Below are 23,056 nucleotides of genomic sequence, written 5' to 3'. Positions count from 1 at the left end.
ATAATGTACACTTTATAATCTCTCTCGTTATCTCCCCTTACCCGAATATCGCTTACTCCTAACACATCCAGATGCATCCTCTTTGCTGACTCAGGCAATTCTACATTCTTTCTTCCATAAGCCCCATTAATATTGATAGCTCCCCATCGAATTCAATTTCATTTGCCAAGTTGTTTCCGAGGAGTCCCTCGCCTCCCAGACTTTTCACAGAGCACGCTCAGAGCGCTTTAAGCACGCTTCGGACATATGGGAGTAATTGAATATCAATCAAATTTAACAGGCGAGGAAAATCATTTTCAGGGCTGCCAACAGTGGAGTCCGAACCCACTATCTCCCGAATACTGAATACTGGCCGCACTTAAGCGGCAGCAGCTATCTAGCTCGGTAATAAGAATTGGAAGCATTTACTGGACTCCTGTGTTAGTATGTGATTAGCAGTTACGAATAAGGCTATTCATTGCTACACAAGGAGGGTAGGACCACCAGATCAGTAATAAACTATATATTAGACTGAGTTCAAGGAATCTGTTAGGAATGTGAAAGTTTTCCAGGATTTTTCAATAAAACGGACCACTATCTAATCGGCAATGAACTAAGTATCTGAATACCTAGAATAGAGTGAAATCTGTCCGCAGACGAATAAGGGTAGAAAATCTCCAGGATTAGGAAATTAGAGAAGTACATGGAAATTAGTGAAAAGTTCCAAACAACGGACAGTAAGCAGGTTCAGGATATAGAAAGAGAATGGGTGGCATAAAGGGATGCTGTAGTAGAAATAGCAAGGGAATGCCTAGGGAACAACTGTGCAAAGATGGGAAAAAGTGAACATCTTGGTGGAATGAAGTGAAAGAAGCTTGTGAACATAAAAAGAAGGCATATCAGAAAGGGCTCCAAACAAGGACTGATGCAGATAGGGATTGTGCGTAGATGAAAGAATGAAACTAACAGTTGTTGAATCCACAAAGTCTTGGAATTTTTTTTGCAAGAATGTGGAAAAGCTAGGTCAAGCAGTAGGAAAACCTTTCAGGACAGTAACAAAAAAATCTTAGAAAAAAGAGGGAAAAAGGAAATGAACAGTGTCTTGGCTAAATCAGGTTAACTCATAAATCTCAGGGAAACCCTGGTCAGGTGGAATGAATATTTTGAAAATATTCTCAGCATAAAAGGAAATCTTCCCAGTGAAGCTGTGAACGACCAAGCTCATGGAAAGGAGGACACTGATTGTGAAATTATGCTTGAGGAATTGGAAAGGATAGTAAATAAACTCCGTCATAAAGCAGCAGGAATAGATTAAATTACATCTTAAATGTTGAAATATAGTGGGAATGCAGGGATGAAATGGCTTCATAGCATAATAAGACTAGCATGAAGTGTTAGTAAGGTACCTTCTGACTGGACAAAAAGTAGTGCACCTATCTATAAGCAAGGAAACTAAGGATTACAAAAACTATCAAGGTATCTTGTTAATCAGTATACCAGTCAAGGTGCTCACTGGGACTTTGGAAACCAGGGTGCAATGAGTGGTTGAGAATAAGTTGGATGAAAACCAGTGTGGTCAAAGACCACTGACGGGCTGTCAGGATCAGATTTTCAGTATTCACCAGCTAACTGAAAAAGGCGCAGAGAGGAATAGACGATTATGTTAATGACCCACAGATCTAGAAGGCATTTGAGAGATTAGAGGGAAAAGATGTGCACCGTACAGGTGACTAGGATTTGTGATAAATTATTAAAGTGAATCAAAGCCATTTCTGCTGACAACTGGGCTGCAGTAAGAACTGCTGGTAAAACGAGTTCAAGGTACTTACAGGGGTTAGACTAGTTTGCAATCTCACCTTTATTGTTGAAAATTTACATGGCTGAAACGTTAAGTGGCAGGGAGGGATTCAATTATGTGAAACTCTAGTAAGCAGTTTGGCCTACAACTTTTGTCTTTATGGCATACTGTGCAGAAACCCTGTTGTCTAATATCTTGGGATTTGAAAAGAAGTGTGGCGAGCTTGATATGCAAGTTAGCCGCTCTGGGACTACATTGATTAGATAGGTAAAGCCAAGAGATGTCAGACTGGGGATACAAAGCTGGAATATGTAGAGAATTTTAAGCATTTAAGATGTGTTCTCCCAGGATGAAGTACAGTAAGTGATTATCATTCCTTGCCTTCTCATCTTCCTCAGATCATTGTTTTTATCTGATGTTCAACTATATCCCACAAAATGTTACCCCAGGAACTCTCCCATCCTTTCCCAAAGTCACAGTATCAGCAATTAACTGTTCATTCCCAGACCATCTCCTTTTCCTACCCTCATGACTTCACTACAATAAACAGTAAAGGTACTCAATGGGTACATTAAGTTTTTCCAACCTGAATTCTTTTTCTGACCAGCTGATCAATATCTAAAATTAACTACTGTTCTTGTGGTACACTTCCACCTCCCCCCCCCCCCCCCCCCCTCATCTTTTCTATTCTGCATTTTTGTAAAATGGGACAGAACTGTGATTTCTGCACTGTTACAAACCTCTTTCTTCTTTTAAAAAATGTACACTAGCACATTTCTTAACAAGTTCTCTAGCTTAGCTCAAAGTCGAGATTTCCATCATATTAAAACTTGCATAAAAACATCTCACTCATGTCGTCATGTCACCGCTTTATGCTATTACTGCTTAGTACGATCCCATTTTTCCCAGCTTTGAAAATTTTCATTGTCATCCCTTGTGTAAGGAACATTATTTTCAACACAGATAAAAGCTCTAGACATCGAAGGCAGGTCACGGAAAGCTGCATATTAACGATAGGCCTAGAATTCCTGAACTTCACCTGATAAACTGCACCTCTAAGGAGCAAGCCGTTAACTTCCTTCTCGATAATGACACCTTTTGCCCTTCCCTCTAGCAATCTGAAACTACATCATATTACACAATAACATTTGCATGCAACCCATTAGTTCTGTGATAAAACATTCCCTGTAGCTTGTTTCTCACGCAGCAGCTGCTGTTCAGCATAATTTTTCTTGAAGCATCCTCCCACTGTGAAGGCATTTTAGTCTTCTGAATCATAAGGTATTCCAGTGCAGATGTGCTTAATGTAGGCCTCACTTCTTTCTCAATCTGTCAACTCTCAGGTACACTTAACACAGCAAATACAACATTACTGAGGGATTTATAGTGGAGAAAAGCAGCACCTGCGCTCCTTAATTCACAATGAATTGTGCAAAGACTATAGGTAGCAAAAGGAAGTCATGATCGAATTAGTATCGTTGCCAACTCATAAGCATTGAAACGAGGAAGATTTAGGAGGAAGGTTCGAAAGGATTGAACATTGTTCCTCCCCCCCCCCCCGTAGAAAATTATTTTTTCGTGATGTCAGCTTTTCCGTAATGTACCCTTTGACCGCAATTCCATAATCGTGAGGTGAAATGCGTAATAATTTCGGACAATCTGTAATAGTTGGCACCTCTGCAATAACTGACCAATTTGATGCAAAATATCCTTAAGAGAACTGTAACATATTGAAGTGGTTTCCCATGATGTTACTTCAGTTGCTTTCATAGTCTCCTCTGTGATTCAGTTTGTCAAAACCTTCTGCCCAAGTCAAGTTCCATGTCCAAGCTCGAAACTAGAACATGACTGCCTGGAATCTAGTGATGCTAAGATTCAGTCGCCATGCAAATTGTCAAATTCTAGTTATGTTCCTAGCCCCGTAAAGAGTGTGCGAGAAATCAGTATTTACTACGAGAGGAAGGCTGTAAAATTCTGGCTTAACGAAGGTGATAAAAAGGGATTATCACTTTCACATGTCTGGAAATACTATACTTTAAGTGAACTATGAGCAACATCTTTACTTGAGGGGGTAGTACTTTGAAAATATGGGTACATTGGTAAGTCAGTTACTACTGATCTGCATTTAGGGCAGTCACCCAGGTGGAAGATTCCCTATGTGTTGTTTTTCTGGCCTTTTCTAGTCCGACTGAATAATAAAAAAAATTATGTATGGGAAACTATTCCCGTTTCCAGCAGGAAAGAAGGGGAAGGAAAAATTTAAGCAATGAAGATTTAAGACTGCGGGCTTCAGAAACTGTATATGAACTCTGAAGTGATTTCTCTGCCTCTCATGCCTGATTACAAACTAACCACTATCTCATGCTTGAATCAGCTGTTTCAAGAAACACAGAACTGGAAGTAGAAAAAATGACAATTTGCATGTTGTTGCAGTCATCAGTCCATAGACTGGTTTGATGCAGAACTCCATGCCACCCTATCCTGTGCTAACCTTTTCATTTATACGTAATTATTGCATCCTACATCTGCTCTAATCTGCTTGTCATATACCTTGGTCTACCCCTACCGTTCTTACCACCTACACTTCCTTCAAAAACCAACTGAACAAGTCCAGGGTGTCTTCAGATGTGTCCTATCATTCTATCTATTCTTCTCGTCAAATTTAGCCAAATCGATCTCCTCACCAATTCGATTCAGTATCTCTTCATTCGTGATTCAATCTATCCATCTCAAATGCAGCATTCTTCTGTAACACCCCATTTCAAAAGCTTCTATTCTCTTTCGTTCCGAGCTAGTTATCGTCCATGTTTCACTTGCATACAATGCCACGCTCCACACAAAAGTCTTCAAAAACATCTTTCTAATTCAGATATCAATGTTTGAAGTGAACAAATTTCTTTTAAGAAAGCTCTTCCTTGCTTGTGCTAGTCTGCATTTTATGTCCTTACTTCTGCCATCGTTAGTTATTTTACTACCCAAGTAACAATATTCATCTACTTCCTTTAAGACTTCGTTTCCTAATCTAATATTTCCTACATCACCTGCCTTCATTCGACTGCACTCCATTACTTTTGTTTTGGACTTATTTATTTTCATCTTGTACTCCTTACCCAAGACTTCATCCATACCATTCAGCAACTTCGAGATCTTCTGCAGTCTCAGATAAAACAACAATATCATCGGCAAATCTCAAGGTTTTGATTTCCTCTCCTTGGACTGTGATTCCCTTTCCAAATTTCTCTTTGATTTCCTTTACAGCCTGTTCTATGTAAACATACCAAGTATTGGCAAGGACTAAATTATGATCAGTGCAGAATTCAACAAGCCGACTTCCTCTTTCGTTCCTTTGTCCCAATCCAAATTCTCTTACTGTACTACCTTCTCTTCCTTGGCCTACCACTGCATTCCAGTCTCCCATCACAATTAGATTCTAGTCACCTTTTACATATTGTATTAAATCTTCTATATCCTCATATATTCTTTCAATTTCTTCATCATCCGCTGAACTAGTAGGCATATAAACCTGCACTATTGTGGTGGGCATTGGTTTGGTGTCTTATCTTGACGACAATAATTCTTTCACTACGCTGGTCGTAGTAGCTTACCCGCTGCCCTATTTTCTTATTAAACCAACTCCTGCATTTCCCGTTTGATTTTGTGTTGATAATTCGGTAGTCGCCTGACCAAAAATCTTGTTCTTCCTGCCAACGTACTTCACTTATACCAACTACATCTAACGTTAGCCTATCCATCTCCCTTTTCAGATTCACTAACCTACTACGATGATTCAAACTTCTAACATTCCACGCTCCGACTCGCAGAATGTCAGTATCCATCTTCCTGATGATCGCCCCCTCTCGTGTAGTCCCCACCCGGAGATCCGAATGGGGGACTAGTTTACCTCCGGAATATTTTACCCGGGAGGAAGCCATCATCAGTACATCATTCATACAGAGAGCTGCATGTCCTCGGGAGGTAGTTACGGCTGTAGTTTCCCGTTGCTTTCAGCCGTGTAGCAGTATCAACCCAGCTAAGCCATGTTGAGTATTATTACAAGGCTGTATCAGTCAATCATCTAGACTGCCGCCCTTGCAACTACCGAAAGGCTGCTACCCCCTTTCAATGAACCATTCCTTAGTCTGGTCTCTCAACAGATACCCATCCGATATGGTTGCACCTGCGACTCGGCTATCTGCATCATTGGGACATGCAAGCCTCCCCACCGCGGCAAGGTCACATGGTTCGCAGAGGAGGGTATAAATATTACGAACGTAAATGTTCCGACGCACCGTAAGAATTACTAGGTGAGTTTACAGTGCACAATTCATACTTTTCACTATAATGTAGCACATTCCATTGAAATGATCTATTTTTGAGTATTTCTATGAAAAGTTTGACAAAGTTTGAGCCAGTAGTTGCAGTGATATCATTTGACCGCTGCGTTGCATGGACCTTATAAACACCAGCATTTATATGGTAATTTAAAGATCCGGAATTGATGTTTATAAGGTAAGCAGATGGGTTAAGCACTAGCAGTTTTAGAAGAGGTGCATGCCTTCAGGAAGTTTTGAAGCAGCTGGTAGACCACTCTATACATTAAGTGAACAACACAATATAAGATGACTAATAATACAAGTTTTAAAAGTACACATTATCTTATACTGTTTTAAAGTTTGGTAACTGCATGAAAGGAGTTTAATAGGACAATGGCTAGAAGTAAGAGCTTATTTTGCCAACTTAAAACTCTCTAAAACCATCCTTTTCTGGGGATATGGGAGTTCAGTTCAAGTTCTGCAAGACTTGAAACATCAACTATGAACAATGAATCACAGGCACAGACTGTCAGCTACTTATAAAAATGTTCTATTTGAATGGGAAGTTAATAATTCATTATCCTGTTGCAAGTGAAAGTAAAAATACAACAAGGTATCCCGAGTGCAGGTAATGTTAATCGAAAGATAAAAGGAAGCGACAAGTGCTGGAGTAAGATGTAAGAAAGTACAAGGAAGAAAAAGGTACAGAATCTGGATGGTGACAGATCTGCATCGGTTTGAATATGAGCCTACTGAAGCGCTTCATCACACTGATCACTACAAATATAATATAAATTACATATTTATATTTTAAAATTCTGTTTTACTGTTAGAGCATATAACATGGATAATGATATTTAAGCAGCACTTACTTGCATGGAATAACCAATAAATGTTGGTGCCCAACCTTTTGCCAAACCCCTTGCACCATCTTCTTTCAAGGTAATCTGCAAATAAGAAAAGTAACAAAGAACACATGTCAGTAATGTAGTAATCTACAGAAAAAACCTTATGTTAATCTAAACACATAAGAACACCAAGAAATAAGGACATTACAGACTGTAAAACCTCTTATACATTATGTTCTTTATGCTTACTCCTTTTTGTATTTTAGGTCTCTACAAAATTCCTACTGTATTCTTCCCATGGTAATTTATTTCAGATAATTTATGTTTATGCGATCATATTTAGTCTTTTGAGAAGACATCTATAAATTAAAATATAGGTCAGATATTTTGCAAAAACGCACGTTAGAACAATTGTTACAGACTACATTCCTTGCTACCTATCTTTTGATGCCACACACGTGGTCACTGCTTGTCCTTATACAATAATTGTGGAAAATGTTCACTGCCCAGTAAGTGCATGGGTACTAGTCTGTAAGCCGTTACTCCTGGTATCATTTACAGGTCATTAATGACAGAGCACTGTGACAGCACAGGTGGTAGGGAAAAAATAAGTTAAATTGCTGAGAAATGAAATATTAACATTTGTGAAGGAAAACTGCAATAAAAAACATTAGATACTGCCAAAGAATGAGGCATTACTTCATTCACCATAAATTCTACTGCAGCAAAAGCAACAGATTGAAAAAAGTGCATGTGTATACGGTGTCCAGCAACAACATATGATTCAAGGCAGAAAACAGCCTGAAGACTTTATAGCAGTGGTTCCAGCAGCACACAGTAGAAAATATCCCTATCAGTGGCCTATGTTTAGCTAAAGAGCAACTGAACTGGCAACCAGGCTCTGTACAGAAGATCTTCATGCCTAATTAAGCTAGCTATATAAATTTAAGATAGGGCATGGAATTAATGGCAAGCACATATGGTGGAAGCAAGACAGTGGAAATGAAGTTTATGAAACAGACATCCAAATATGCCCTCCAGACATATAATGCTAATGAGACAGGCACTTAAAATTTAATCCCTGACCAAACAATGGCATTTAAAGGTGAGAATTGTCATGGCAGGAAGTGAAGCAAGAAACTTGCTACAGTGTTGCCATGAATTTTTCAAATGAAAGGTTCCACCGGTTCAACACTATCTCATACATTAAGTGATATATTGGTGGGAATACGTTTCGTCCTGTATGGGGAAGTGCCACATAACAAACTACCTTTCCAGAGGATACAGTGGGGAAACTCAACACATTGGAATTGTCCGATTACACATGTTCCATATAGACCAAACTCAGCTGAGAGGACTTTCCCTTTTAACATTTTAAAGAACATTTTAATACCATAGTTATTTTCCACAATTGAAATGGTATAAAATCATTTTACAACATCCAACTGGATTACATCTTATACTATTTTAATTCTAAGAGTGATCATGTAGACAGTAGGCTTGGTGCTCTAGATAAACAGAAAAATGCCATTATAACGAACGCCAGTGTAACGAAATGTTCAGAATAGCGAAATTATCTTTGGGACCATTCCCTTTTCCCTACTTAATGTGTGTTAAAAATATTAAATTGTAAAAAATTTCAAGCTTTCACTATAAAGAATTAAAATGTAGCCTTTTTGCTTATATTTAACATTTTTTTCCTTCAGAATATAATTGAAATTCACCCTGTTTTAATCATTGCATATTTCACACAAAATGGTCTACACAGCTAATATCAGGTGGCACACACTACAACACACAGGCGAAACTACCCGATTACTAATCAGGGGAAGGTAAGCAAACATTACAATTCTGATGAGCCGGTTGCCTACCCAAGAGCACGTGAAGATTATCTTATTTAGTTTTGGTGTACTTGTACTGAACACCATTACGTAGGATTAATTTCTTATACATAAAACGCAAATGAAAGGCAATTTTCTATTATAAAAGTATCTTCAAGTATTGAGGTGCGCAGATTGGATTACCATTCCTGCCAACTTTCAGAAATTAAAAGTAAGATTTTTTAATAAATGGATTTATCGCATATAATGCACCACGGTCTCGAAACAAGGCCTACAGTTACAAGGTGAATTAAATTTTAAGTCCTAAATTAAGAAAACAAAAATGGTTACAAGAAAATGTAACAAGCACGGAACAAAATGCATAATAGTTCCCTTTATTAGACTGTACCACGTACGGAAATTCAACTTTTAGCTATCTCTCAACACTTGAGATAATGTTTATGATTTATGGCCACAGTGTGAAAAGAAAATACCATAAATAGTCACCGACGCAGCTATTTGAAATACGAAGGCCATCCGGAAAGTGGTACCCGTTTGCGAAATAAAGACGCAGGAGTAAATATTAAATATACACATTTTTACTTCTCCACAGAATCTCCGAGCAAATTTAGGCATTTGTCATAACGTGGGGCGAGTTTTTGTATTCGAGCGTCATAGTCCTCCGCCGCCAGCGTATTGAGATACGTAGTCATGGCTCGTACAAGTTCTTCATCGCTGTCAAATACTTTTCCCGCCACAAAGTCTTTAAGCTTCGTAAAGAGATGAAAATCCGAAGAGGCCAAATGCGGGCTATACAGTGAATGGTCGAAGGTTTTCCACTTGAATTGCTGCAAAAGTTGTGTTATCGCAGCTGCATGAGGCCTGGCATTGTCATGAAGGAGAATGACTCCTGTATACAATAGACCTCGCCGTTGATTTTGTATTGCCCGACGTAATTTCTTTAATGTTTCACAAAACGCTTTAGCATTAATTGTGTCTCCACGGGCCATAAAATCAATGAGAAGTACACCTCGGCGATCCCAGAAAATGGTTGCCATGAGTTTCCTGGTGGACAGAACTGTCTTGAATTTTTTTTGTCTGGTTGGTGAATGAGCATGATGCCACTCCATTGACTGTCTTTTACTCTCAGGTGATGCATAACAAACCCATGTTTCGTCCCCAGTAATGATGCGAGTCAGGAAAGAGTCTCCTTGATCGGAATAACGTCCCAGAAACGTCAGTGCTGTAGCCATACGCTTGGTTTTGTGCTCCTCTAAGCATGCGAGGGACCCACCTTGCAGATTTTTGAATAATGCAGATGGTCTTTGACAATTTCATGAACAATCGTTGGAGACACATTAGGAAAATGTTCACAGAGTTCAATTGTGACGCGCCGATCGTTCCTCACGCATTCGTCTAATGCGCTCAGCAGTTGGTCTGTAATAACAGATGGTCTCCCTGAACACTCGTCGTCGTGTGTATTCCCCCTCCCCAGGTTGAAGTTGCAACACCAGCGCTGAACAGACGACTTGTCCATCACACTGTCTCCATACCCCTCCGTTAATTGGCAAATATCGCAAGGTCGAATGTTTCATGCATTAAGAAATTTAATCACGCCCCTCACTTCACAACTGGCAGAGTTCTCAATTTGTTTGAACATTTTGATGATGATGATGCTTGTTGTTTTAAGAGCCTAACATCAAAGGTTATCGGCCCCTAATGGTACGAAATGAAAGAACAAAAATTGCAAAGGCATCCACTGACGAAAAAAAAAAAAAAAAAAAAAGAAAATATGGCATGAAGAATGAATGGATGGACAGGAACTCAACAAATCACAAAACAAACAAACAAAAACCAGTGGATCCGGACTCAATGCAGATCGAAAATAAGATTATTACCGACCAAGGAACCACTTATAAAGCACAATGATGCTTGGTGTCTAAAGGGGGTGCAAAATCCACGTCTAAGGCCCCACAGAATGGTACATGTCGCGAGTAAAATAGAACCATGGTATGTGTCATGTTGGGGTATTAATCAGAAGTAGCGAAGACCCACGGTGTTCCACAAAAGATGGTACTACTCACAAGTATTGCAATACGTACAAGTAACGCAGACCTATAGTGTGTCTCACACAATGGCCCAACTCAGAGTCAACGCAAACCGAGAAGGTTCCCCACTTAGGTGTACTAAACACTGGCGCCGGTATTCCCGTGGTGTTCCTCACATAGTGGGTACTAATCACAGGCAACGCAGACCCACGCTGCTGCTCATATAGTGGTACAACTCACAGGCTACGCCCAGACCCGCGGTGTTGCACACATGGGTACGACGCACGGGTACTGGAATCCACCAGGCCAGGCTTTTACTGATACTAATCACAGACCTATTTCGTACCGAATTTAGTGGTACTACTCGCAAGTACAGGCAACCTATGGTGTTCCCCACGTGATAGTACGATTCAAAATTAGTTTCATGGTTCTAATTCAGTCAGCCCTTGGTCGCCCCTTTTAGTCGCCTCTTACGACAGGCAGGGGATACCGCGGGTGTATTCTACATGTGCGTCCCCCACCCGCAGGGGGTAGTGTGTTTGGTCCGCGAGAGGTATTTTATTTCCCTCAAGTCCGCCGGCAAGCCGGTTATGACCCCCCTATCCACCACCTGGGACGCGCCACGTGGGAGTATCACCTCTCCCCCTGCTACGTAGCAGGTTCGTGGTTTGAACATTTTAAACGATCACAGACAACACAGGCAATGCTAGCATCACGCAACTTCGCACAGAGCAGGCAGACGAGCCACTCGCACAGTCTGACCTTGCCCAGTGGCTACCCGAGTCGTCAGCACTTCATGCGGAGCTAACGGGTACTACTTTTCGGATGGCCCTCGTACATTCAACTCAAATTATGAACTAAGAATGAACACAAAAGTACTGAAATATGCAAAACTACCACGTACAAAACAGATCAGCATGTCTCGTACATTAACATGACTGACAGGGGGGAAAAGCACAGAACTGCAATAAAAATCACGTCGCCTAGAACTAACAAAACCAGACAGAAACGATGTTAACAGCGCGCGAACAAGACACTCGACTCTTCGCCCCGATTAACGGCGTTGCCAGACTCTTGCTTGTAGGACGATTGCATCACTATGCGCCCGACGGTAGTAATATTACCGCCACGCGGTGTGTGCCCGAGTGTGTTAGTAATACTACAACGAAAGTTGAAATTCAGTCACTCTAAAGCTATTAATGTTATTGAATTAGTTTTTGTTTCAACGTGTCAATTTCATTTACTACTGATAGGTGGTGGTATCGATCGATAGTGATTGGTGATGCAACTTTGGGACAAAGTTTAATAGCCATGTGCGCTCGGCTAGATCTTACATAATTGCTAACATGTACTCCTAGCACGCTCTGGTTCGATAAGCTGAAATTTATGCGCGCGTGGTCTAATGATGGATTAGCGTATAATCCCAAATACCACCTGCCACGGAATAAGACCCGCACCCTAAATTTGAGACTGCAAAATACGAAAAAAAAAAAAAAAAAAAAAATAACTTACATACCTATTTAATTTTCTTCTAATATACCACAAATATAAATCCAAACAGCTTACAATTAATAAAGTAATAAATATCGTAAATAAAGTCTGTCCAATACTCCGATCATTCACAATTAGTCATCTGAAGTTTCACCATAGGAACTTTCCTAGCTGGCATCTTTCCACAAACAGTCGTCCTCACTACCGTCCACTGAATTTGAATTTCCACATTTCTTAAAGCTTTTGGACACTAGATCGTTGGGAATGCGCGCCCATGCGGTCTTGATCCAGATGCATATTAGTCCCACTTCAGGCCTGCCTCTTCACTCGTCCGGTTGGTGTTAATGTGTAATCACTAGGGAGTGGATTTTTATGGAATTACAATTATTTTTTTTGCACAAGTTTTAACACAAGTTACAAAGTTCATTATTCATATTGTGCATCCCCAAGCATAAAAAAATAATCTTACTTCACATAAAAACACATTTTTACATTTTTAAAATCCAAATACATATTTTAAGAAAATCTATAAGCACAGAAATCTGCAATATTTCTTAATAAAATTTTAAATGCTTCCGTGTTAGAAAATAATGGTCATATTTTCATATTACAATTACGGTATTGTTTTTAACAGTGTATTTAACATGTAACTGAATGTTTTGGTTATTTATAGACTTCCCCCCAGAAGTTCTAAAACTTGCTGGTCACTGGCTACGCCGTTACATTTAGACAGCAATTTGATTTGCTGCACAAGATTTTTCCTTGCATGATGTCATTCCAACTCATGAGTCAGCCCACTCAGGTTTTGTTTATAGAATATCAGTAAAAGGCAATCATAGAGATAAGATGACGTAATACCGTCACGACATGGGAGACTGGGAAGAATATTGCCCCACCATTAGGTAGTGGGATTTCATCTCTCCTAAAAGTTAGCTGTTCGGGTCGATATATCATTCCCATGGTCCTGTGATTTTGTATAGATTTCTAAGAAATATTTCCTTCAGTGTCCGCTGCTATTCTTTTTATTGAAACAATGATTCACCATAAATGAGTGTCGTAACCTGCAAAATAATGCCAAAAGAGAAGTCTAGTACAAGGTCGGATCTTCAACAATACGTAGTTGAATTTAACCCTGCCCATAAATATCGCTTTAGTTACACCACACGTCTCAAAGACGTGCCACTCAAAACCTATTATTTTAAGTTACCAGACTGAATAAACAAGGATTAGAGGTGGAGGGGATAACTCTCCCCTCCTTATGAGTACTAGACAGCATTCATTCGCACATGTCAGAAAATCATATGGTGTAATTGTCAGGGTTAAAAAGCATTTTCACTACCGATTGAGAAGTATTTCGCCAACCGCGTGGTAAAACAGTAAGTGCAGATCAACGTTCTCAAATAACCCAGCATGTGTCTGGAAATAAGCATACTGTGGCTGCTTCGGGTATGCGTTCGAGACAATTACTAATGGCTGAACCAACTACTTCAAATGCAGGCCCATGTAAATATTCCCAGTATTATTTAGATGTGTGCAGAGCATTTGTTTGCACTGATGTTCCTCTTGGCAAAATAACCCGGGAATGAGAAATTTCCTAACAAATTACATTAATTTTGAGCCTCCAGACGAATCCACATTTAGGAAACAATATCTCCCAGAATGTTCCGAAGAAACTTTACAGAGAATTCGGGCAGTATGTGATAGCGAAAAACTGTGGGTGAGCATTGACGAAACCACAGATTCAAGTGGCAGAAAAGTAGGAAATAATGTAGTAGTTGTGTTAAAGAATGACAAAACTGCTTGTGAACATTCTTACTTACTAGCGAGTAAAGAAATGCTTGCTGAAAACCACGTCACTGTAGCTAGGTTATTCAATGAAGCCATGCACTTGCTTTGGCCAAAGGGTATAAAATACGACCATGTATTGCTTTCCTTACTGATAGTGCAGCTTACATGAAAAAGGCAGCCAAGACCTTTCTGTGAGCTTTCCGAAAATGATACACGTAACTTGCGTTGTTCATGCTCTACACAGGTTATGTGAAACTGTGCGGGCTCAGTGTCCTCAATTGGATATATTAGTGTATAATGGAAAAAGAGTCTTTGTAAAAGCACCCTCAAGAATTAATCTGTTTAAAGAGAAAAACCTGGATCTTGCGCTTTCTCCTCTGCCTATTGTACGCGGTGGGGTACTTGGCTTAGCGCTGTGGTATACTACACAACCATTTTGGAAGCTATGCATCCATTGTGAATGCACTAGATAAAAATGACGAGTCGCCAATTGAGATTCTTCAAGAGATACTGAGACAGCCCCCCTCTAACAAAAAACATCCCAATAGTACGGTAGACTACAATACGAATCTACAGTACATACCGGGTGGCTTGTTCCACTGCTGTTTTCCTCTGTCTTTTAGTTCATCCCACGCCTACGTTAATAGTCAGTGCCACACGTCCTCCATCCATTTACACCCCACAATACCACAAACATACTCAACACGTTATGATTGGTCGGCTGGAGCCATACCACTCGCTGGGTGTTAGCATCACAGGACTGGCAGCACATAACCATGGTTGATAGAGCTAAGTGTCGCATGCGACAGTATCCTATTGCCGTAGTGCACTGCACAAATGGCTATCGTATTATGCCGCCAACTCAAAACCAGATATATCAAATGCGGTCGGAGCATATCCCGAAAACTCCAAGCAGTGATCAAAACCCAGCATCTCATTTTTTGCGTGTTTGATATCTGGGTAATGGAAAGAGCAATTTGATAATGGGACTCCCTAAACAGTGCTGCCTGATACTATAGCACGATGGGTTTCTTTTCATAATGCGTGCAGTCACTCGGGAATCACATTTTGTTGCTGCCGTAACAGCAAAAGTGGATTTATACGTTTTTGTTCTCAATTGTAACTCATTTACATAATAGAAAATTGAGTTCATTTGTAGTAAAATGCTATTTTTTTAAAAAAGAGTAACAACATGGGTAAGTTCAAGGTAACAGAAGTGATTCTGCTTAAATTCCACATAGCCTTACCCTAAAACCATGCACCACATTTTTGTACTTGGCTGGATCCACTTGAATTCGACATTTAACCAAATCCAAAGGCACCACCATGGTGTGAGTAATTCCACATGATAATATTCCTCCAAGTCCACATAACATGAAGTACTTTTGGGAACCAAACTCGCAGCTATCTGCAACATTTTAATAATGACAGATTAAAAAATCATTAACAACTATCACTTTAAACTGACATATTAATTTGATTTATCAGTAATATGCAATGTTCCATTTCCATAAGCACAAGTAACCAAACTTTTGAAGGGAATTTCATAATAAAAGACCAGCTAATAAAAATAACAATCCTGAACACAGTTTGAATCACCTGGAATATATATATATAATAAGGTTATACACTGAAAAGCAAATATCGCAGCCCTATTTCTAGATATTCGTAATTGTGTTTTCACGTTGAGTGAGGAATCAAGGAAAAGAACATTCTCATTCAAATTTAATGGGTATATATTTGTGCCTTATTTTGATATGAGATTTACTATAACCATATTCTTCAGGGTTTGCCTAATGTAAATAATTCAGCTCCCTGCATGAAATTTGCTATTACTCGTCAGACTGAAGTGAAACCACACTGTACTAATACATACAAGGAAATATTGCATGTACACATACCGTGAGTCAATAAGAATACACAAACGCTAAGTCTGCAAACCGTACCAAACAATTAAGACAAGGTTAGGTTGATAAATTTCCTTCCATTTCAACCGAACTGATCTTGATAAAAGAAGCAACACTGCTTTCCTTTTGAGGAGATCTTGCAGATTTTTCTTGCTTCTTACACATACTAGTTAAATTCTATAGTGTACATACAAAATGGACAAAATAAGATGGTATTAAAATGACATGTTCATTTAACACCAACTAAGTTATTAAATGCATTATTCAAACATGTCACAATTCTACTTACACAGTAATACCAAAACAGATGTACAATCCAACAGAAAAATAAAATACGCTTTACTTACTCCCACAAATGTAACAGTGATTTTCACAATACAACAGTGGCAGTACATATATTGGTACGTATAACCTTACAAGTCATTAAAAAAAAATTACCATGACTACATAGTGCCAACTTGCAAGATTAACAGTAACATTAAGATGTCATCAGCAAATAAGGTCCCTAAACTGTATGGTTAGACACTGAATTGGACCCAACAGTTAGAAAATAACTACAAATCACTGCCTTCAACAGTAACAGGGCAGAAAGAGTAAGGTTGTACCCTTAGTGTGTAAGCTTAGATGGCAGGGACTAGGATGTAGTACATTAGGAAGGACTGAATTTGCACAACGATGTAAGACACTTCAACAGCATCTGAAATATAAGGCAATATATTTTTCTAAAGTGTAACATCTGGTAGGTGTTTGAAGGAACAACACTTTCCTAAAACGAACTTTGGAGTTCACCATTCAGTTCAATTACTAAATTTAGTTGACTATTAGTAAATTCTACACAAATGTCAATGGGTGTGATACAGCAAGGGTCTTTCCCTGCATGGCTGGATGATTAATGTTTCTTTCTCCACAACATCCATCCTGCATTTTTCAATTTAATGAGAACGCCACTTTGGTCGATCAAAGACTTGGTCAAAACACTCGAGTCATTAATTACAAGATCCATTTCCTTCGTAAAATGAAAACATTCCTAATTTTTAACAATTTTAAACATGCCATACACCTAAGATTATTGAAGCATTATTTCTGGAATAATTATAACTGTATAACAGACGTGGCACAAAACATTTAACTGTGATAACTAGGAGAGCGCATCAGCAAGAAGTCTTCCGTTCCACTGTGGACATTTCGTAGCTTCATTTCCCCAAATTTCAGCATTAGGTTAGGTAGGGCAAAATATGCATAACTAGTGTAAAAACTGTTGACTGACAGATTATTTTTACCTTGTTTTGAAATTAGCTTTTAGTATTAAATACACTGCCAGGAAAAAAATTTCCAAAGCCTGGAAGGAATGTATATTTTGATCCGATGATGGCATATACTACATGAGGGAAAGATGTACCGATAATGGTTTCGATGTCATCTGCCAGCAGATAGCGTAGTGGCATAAATTTCCCTGAGCACCACCTGTGTCCATGCTTTAAAAGGTAATGCTTGAGGACATAAGGCTCAGCGCGGTGAAAACTTAAAGCAAACAGACACCATGCCATGGTCACACACACTCTTGCTTCCTATAGCCAAGTTAGGAAGTTTGAAAGGGGTCAAAACTGTGGCATTCTGAGAGGCGGAATAGTCCTTTCGGAGAATTGCCACACAAGTTGGACGTGCCAAGTCTTGTGCAACGATGCTGACAACAGTGGACACGTGAACATTCTCACTCTTAGACAAGGTTCTGGACGTCTATGCAGCAGACGCCTGCCAAGATAGTCTTATTGTAAGGGCAGCTGCGGCAGATTGTACAGCTACCACAGTACAGATAAGAGCGAATGAGCCCAGAAGTGTCTACATGAAGTATTGCAAACTTTTTACTAACAGTAGAACCATGGGCACGCAAATCTCTAACCAGTCTTCCACTTACGCCACATCGACGTGCACGGCTCAACTAGTGCAGTCAGAGGATCACCGGAAGTATGGTATGGGGTGCCATGATCTTGAGTGATTAAAGCAGTTTCTGCCTACACGTAAAGTGATGGTCGTTCATGCATACGACGTAGACCTTTTGAGCGATGTCTCGCCTAGTACATTCGTGCAAGACACCAGGCCTTATGATCTGGGATGCGGTAAGCTACAACACTTGTTCACCTTTGGTATTTGAGGAGGAATCTTTTACCAGCTTTTGGTACGTGCAAAACGTTGTCAGCCCAGTTCTTTTGCAGTTCTTGCAACAGGGAGTTTACATGCTGTTCCAAGAAGATAATGCCTGTCCACATGCTGCCCGCGAAGCTTAACGTCCTCTGGAAGATGTGCAGCAACATCCCTGGCCAGCACGATCTCTGGACTTTGATCAATCAGGCACATGTGGGACATGATGGGATAATAAGACTCTTACAACTCGTCAACCCACCTCTTACAGAACTATGTGAACAGATCAAGCAGGCATGGAATAACATATCCCAAGACAGTATTCACCACCTGTATGATTGAATGCATGCCAGAATGAGGGCTTGCATTGCCACCCGTGGAGGTTGCACCACGTACTAATACGGGCTTTTCAGCATAGGTCCATACCTGGTACCTCAGAACTGCTTGAACATTAGTCGATGAATGTAATCATTTCATGTACTCCATATGTATTGTTTCTGCAATAAGTCTCAAGTAAACTGGAAACATCTCAAAGGGCATTCTAATTTTTTTCCAGCAGTGAATATTATGGAAAAGAAATCCTTTCCATTCTTCCAGACAAAAAGTAGCAAATCTGCAGAATTCAAAAATCATTAAGCATTTCAAACTTTCACACCATCAAAGTAAATACATACCATGAAAATCTTTAGAACTGCATGCTGATTTCCCCATAGTACAAACACACCACCCATCCTCTAAACTGGAAAGCTATCTCTATCAAAATTAAAAGTTTATCCACATCAATACCGTACTGGCTAACCTGGTATCAAATCATCCTTAAGCATCTTTATCTGCAGTCCTACAAAAATACTGAACTTTAGTACATTAACTTCCAAACAGTTTTCTTAAGAGGAAAATATATCTGCCTAACCCTTACACAATCTGAAAAGCTCCCTGCAATAAAAAGGTTAGTCAACTTACCCTGATCATGCAACAAAATGAAAGGCAAATATTCCAGTGCTGCTGTTGAACAAACAGCCACTCTCATAAGTGGCACAATCAGTCTTGAAAAGTACTTTTTGCATGCAAGCAGAGGTTTCAAAAAAAAAAAAAAAAAAAAAAAACAAACATTGCTAGATAGTGTTAGTGACCAACAGTCACAATGTGTATTCAAAACAGATAACCTAATGTTTCTATGCTTGAAAAATGAATATTCCAACAATCCCAGTTATTGCAATGTTTATAATGAATGTACAGAAGAAACAAGAAGGCCATGAAAGTGCAAAACCATCATCGTAGAAAAATGCCTCGAACAGACATGGTATTAGGGGCATGATGTACAATTTTACACACACAGCATGTGCAGACATGAAGTTTGCATATGCACATTTATTGCAAGAAAAAGTGCCGTAAGTACGCGTCAGATGTAGTGCAGAAAGTTAACTCTTCTATGATAGTGCAAAGGACAGGAGCAGCAAAGCACAAGCCAGTGGACATTGAACTATTCCTTGAAGTGAAGAAAACAGCTTAAGGCATACAAAGTGATCTCTGAAAAATTTCGATAAGCAATGTGTGGAAACACTTCACGACAAAATACAATGGAGAAAAGCTTTCCAAATGAATAACAATTAGCCAAATAACAGATCTGAGGATGTATACACCTTTATCCATAAGCATTGCGCTAGTCTGCCAAGCTATCCTGCTAGCCTCGTAAAGAGAGAAAAGTAATGTATTTTGTCAATCTTACCCTAATATCATTGCTTTGCAAGAACGTTTTTCCAATCACTACTCCAGCATAACTGCCAAGACCAAGGAACCAATAACTTACAAAACATTTCAACGTATTTTGTTTCGAATACCATGAACTGATGTGTTCAACACATTACCAATATAGCCTTGAAGGGTCCGAAACATTCAACGTGACAATACAGACACCCGAGTCCATCAAGGGGGACAATGCAGAACTTCCCCTGGACTAGAAGGCAGCCTAATAATTTAAGGCAGTAAAGTCAATGTAAAAGTCAAACAACTCTCTTCTTAACTCAGATGTCTGTTGGAAGAACCATTAATCTTTCATGGAGGAGGGAAGGATTCTGATTCCAGTGGGGACGAATCCAAAGTAAAATATTAAAAATATACAAGTTAGGTAAGTAGTACTCAGTTAAAATTCTAACCACTAAGAGTTTATGTTCCAAATATTCAGCATTTCTGCACCTTATGGATGTTTATTTTCTTTTGACACTAAGGGGCTGCCAATATATAAAATAACAATGAAATTGTATTTATTAACAGCTTATAATACATATACATAAGATAACATCACTCCTTCAATGTGTTAGTGTGTAGTCTGTAGTGTGAAATGGTTAATTGCCATATACCTAGGGTTGCCATACGTCCTGGAAAACCAGGATTGTTCCGGATTAGAGTGGTATAAATAATGTCCCGTCCAGCTGACTAAAAGTCCTGGATTTTTAAAAAGTAATACCTTTACTCCTAAAGGAAATACAATTTAAACGCCCGCCCAATCTCTTAAAACTCTGAGTAAACTGAATGGTCGCAACTCAAGTATCCGTTAAATTTTACCTTATCGATCGTATCCATGAAGCAGTAAAAGTAAACTTGACGTCCATCACACTGTGTCACGGAAAATCTGGACTCGTCTGAACAACACAGGTCTCCATCGGCGAAGTTGCCAGCTGACGTGGATACAAACAGAAGGTAAGCTGCACGATGTTGCTGCATTAAACTGAACACTTGAACGCGACGTCCGAGTTTAAATTCTTCTCTTAACCTGTTCCTTACCGTCTGGTCAGACACCATGACTCCAGTGACTCCTGAGGTCTTGTTGCAGTTCCCTGGCAGTTGCTGAACAATGCCGCAACACACAGATGGTCATATCTGTCATCCTGTGCTGTTGTCGTGGGACCACGACCTTGTCCAACCCTCTTCGTGAACTGGCCTGCCTCCTTGCAGTGATTCCACAAGCGGTGAATAACTGACGGAGAGACACAGATCCACAGCAACAACAAAACGTTAAGATGTCTCGTGGGATGTGCTGGTTTACGTACAACGTGCTCATATGACCACAGTAGCCTGCGTACCTCACGACACACGGGCGGACCACTATTCACTTCGGTTTGCAGGGTTACCTGACAGTTTAATGCACGGCTACGCCTACAGATGGAGTATAACTTAGATTTGACATACCCTGAGTAGCTAAGGTCTCAAGGTATGCTGTACGACCATTGAAACTCCATCTACCACATTAATGTTCACATACCAGACGTTACAAAACATGTTCTAATTCTTTTGAACTGTGTAGTTCCATTCAAACATTAACTATGACTACAGGTAAGAGCACAATACTACAGTTTTACACATAACTTGCAGTCATCACAGAAAATTAGACAATTTAATATGGAAGAGAAGCACACTTGGTTTTCAACAAACAGAGGCCTGCACCTAAAAAAAAGAAAAAACTACTGAAATTATCAATAAATCCACCAGGGCAAAAAAGCAGATAATAAACAGAGGTGTAGCAAGTTAGTTAAACACCACTAATATAACTGACTACACACTTTGTCAATGATATTGGTCTTCACACAAGATTTGATGGTGAATCCTGTATAGTAGATAGTAAAATGAAATTGTTAATTGACAAGGCAGAATAAGATTTATATACTGAATGTAAGATTATGTTTAAGTCAATACAGGTATAATTAACCAGTATAGTTAAAAATAATTCTGGTCTACAATAGCTTGCTACATCAACAACTGACTCGACACATCACTACTCATGACTGATCTGCCATAGCAGTATCAAAAACATAACTCCATAACTACTCCAACATACCCAAAGTCCTAGGGAGTTTGACAGGGTATTAATATCTAAAAACTAAGTCCGAACTTTTGTTACTGGGCATGCATGACAAATTTAATTATTTAACATTTCACCATGTACAAGAAAATTTTGTGAGAAGTACTACCCCCTTTCCTACTATAGAGAGTAGGCCTACGTGTTACACCTGCAAGAAATGTGACAAGCCAGGGCAGCCAACCCTTTGCTGCAATTACCTTATTGTGGGTACTGTTCAGTAATCCCCTCATTTCAACCCCTAACAATACTTACCTGTTCAGAGATTTAAAACACACATATTTTCAAATAATTCAACTTAAATATATATCTTTTTTTAAATAAATCATCGTACGCACACAAAACATCGTTATAGACAGTTTATGTCTTTCAGTATTCGGTCTGCAAGAGTCTGAATTTACTCAACGCACTACAACCTTCTATTTGTAACTAGTTCCGAGATCTAAGGAGACCTAGTTTTATACTTATCTTTAAATCGTTTGAAACTGAGTAACCATAGTCTTCTTGGTCTCCCACTAATTGTCAAACCCTCCATAACAGAGTCCATTATTCCCCTCGGTAACCTATCCTCCATTAGCCTCGCACAACCCCACCACAAGAAACCAGTTTATGCATACAGCTTCATCCATTGAGTTCATTCCTAACTAAGCATTTATATCCTCTTTCTGAGTACCCTCCTGGGATTCTTCCCACCTGTTTGTACCAGCAATAATTCTCGCTACTGTTGTGTTTGTGACCTTGAACTCGTGAATAAGATATCCCCAGTCCATCCAGCTCTTTCACTCACTTAAAGCAAAGTTGGCTTTAAAGCAGACTGACGTAAAGATGGTTTAGCAACCTGTTCTTGAAGTATATTGTTGATCGCAACTGTAAGCCCACTGCATTAGCTTTACTGCACCTTGAGTCAATATCACTCTACAACCATCCTGCAAGAAAACATCCTAAGTACTTTGTCAATCTGACATTCAATTTTCTTGGATTTTATACCTACTGTCAATTTAGGCCCAGTTTCAACAACATGTTCCTTGTACTTAACAAGCTATTAAATCAATTTAACATCAGATTTAACAAA

At 39.3% G+C, this 23,056-nt stretch overlaps 1 protein-coding gene across 4 annotated transcripts in view; it reads right to left on the bottom strand.

Moving 5' to 3' along the window:
- LOC136864081 (solute carrier family 25 member 3) overlaps positions 1-23,056 on the bottom strand; it is a 69,555-nt gene that overhangs the window by 26,915 nt on the left and 19,584 nt on the right. For all 4 annotated transcript variants that reach the window (XM_067140626.2, XM_067140627.2, XM_067140628.2 and 1 more), the window contains exons 3-4: positions 15,333-15,493; positions 6,963-7,037 (exon numbers count right to left, since the gene is read on the bottom strand). In XM_067140626.2, the coding sequence (XP_066996727.1) occupies positions 6,963-7,037; positions 15,333-15,493 (236 nt within the window). The remainder of the gene's footprint in view (positions 1-6,962; positions 7,038-15,332; positions 15,494-23,056) is intronic.

The sequence above is a fragment of the Anabrus simplex genome, chromosome 2 (assembly GCF_040414725.1).
Source record: "Anabrus simplex isolate iqAnaSimp1 chromosome 2, ASM4041472v1, whole genome shotgun sequence".
Taxonomy (NCBI): Eukaryota; Metazoa; Arthropoda; class Insecta; order Orthoptera; family Tettigoniidae; genus Anabrus; species Anabrus simplex.
The sequence above is the reverse complement of the archived record's forward strand: the minus strand, read 5'-3'. Positions and strand labels throughout refer to the sequence as shown.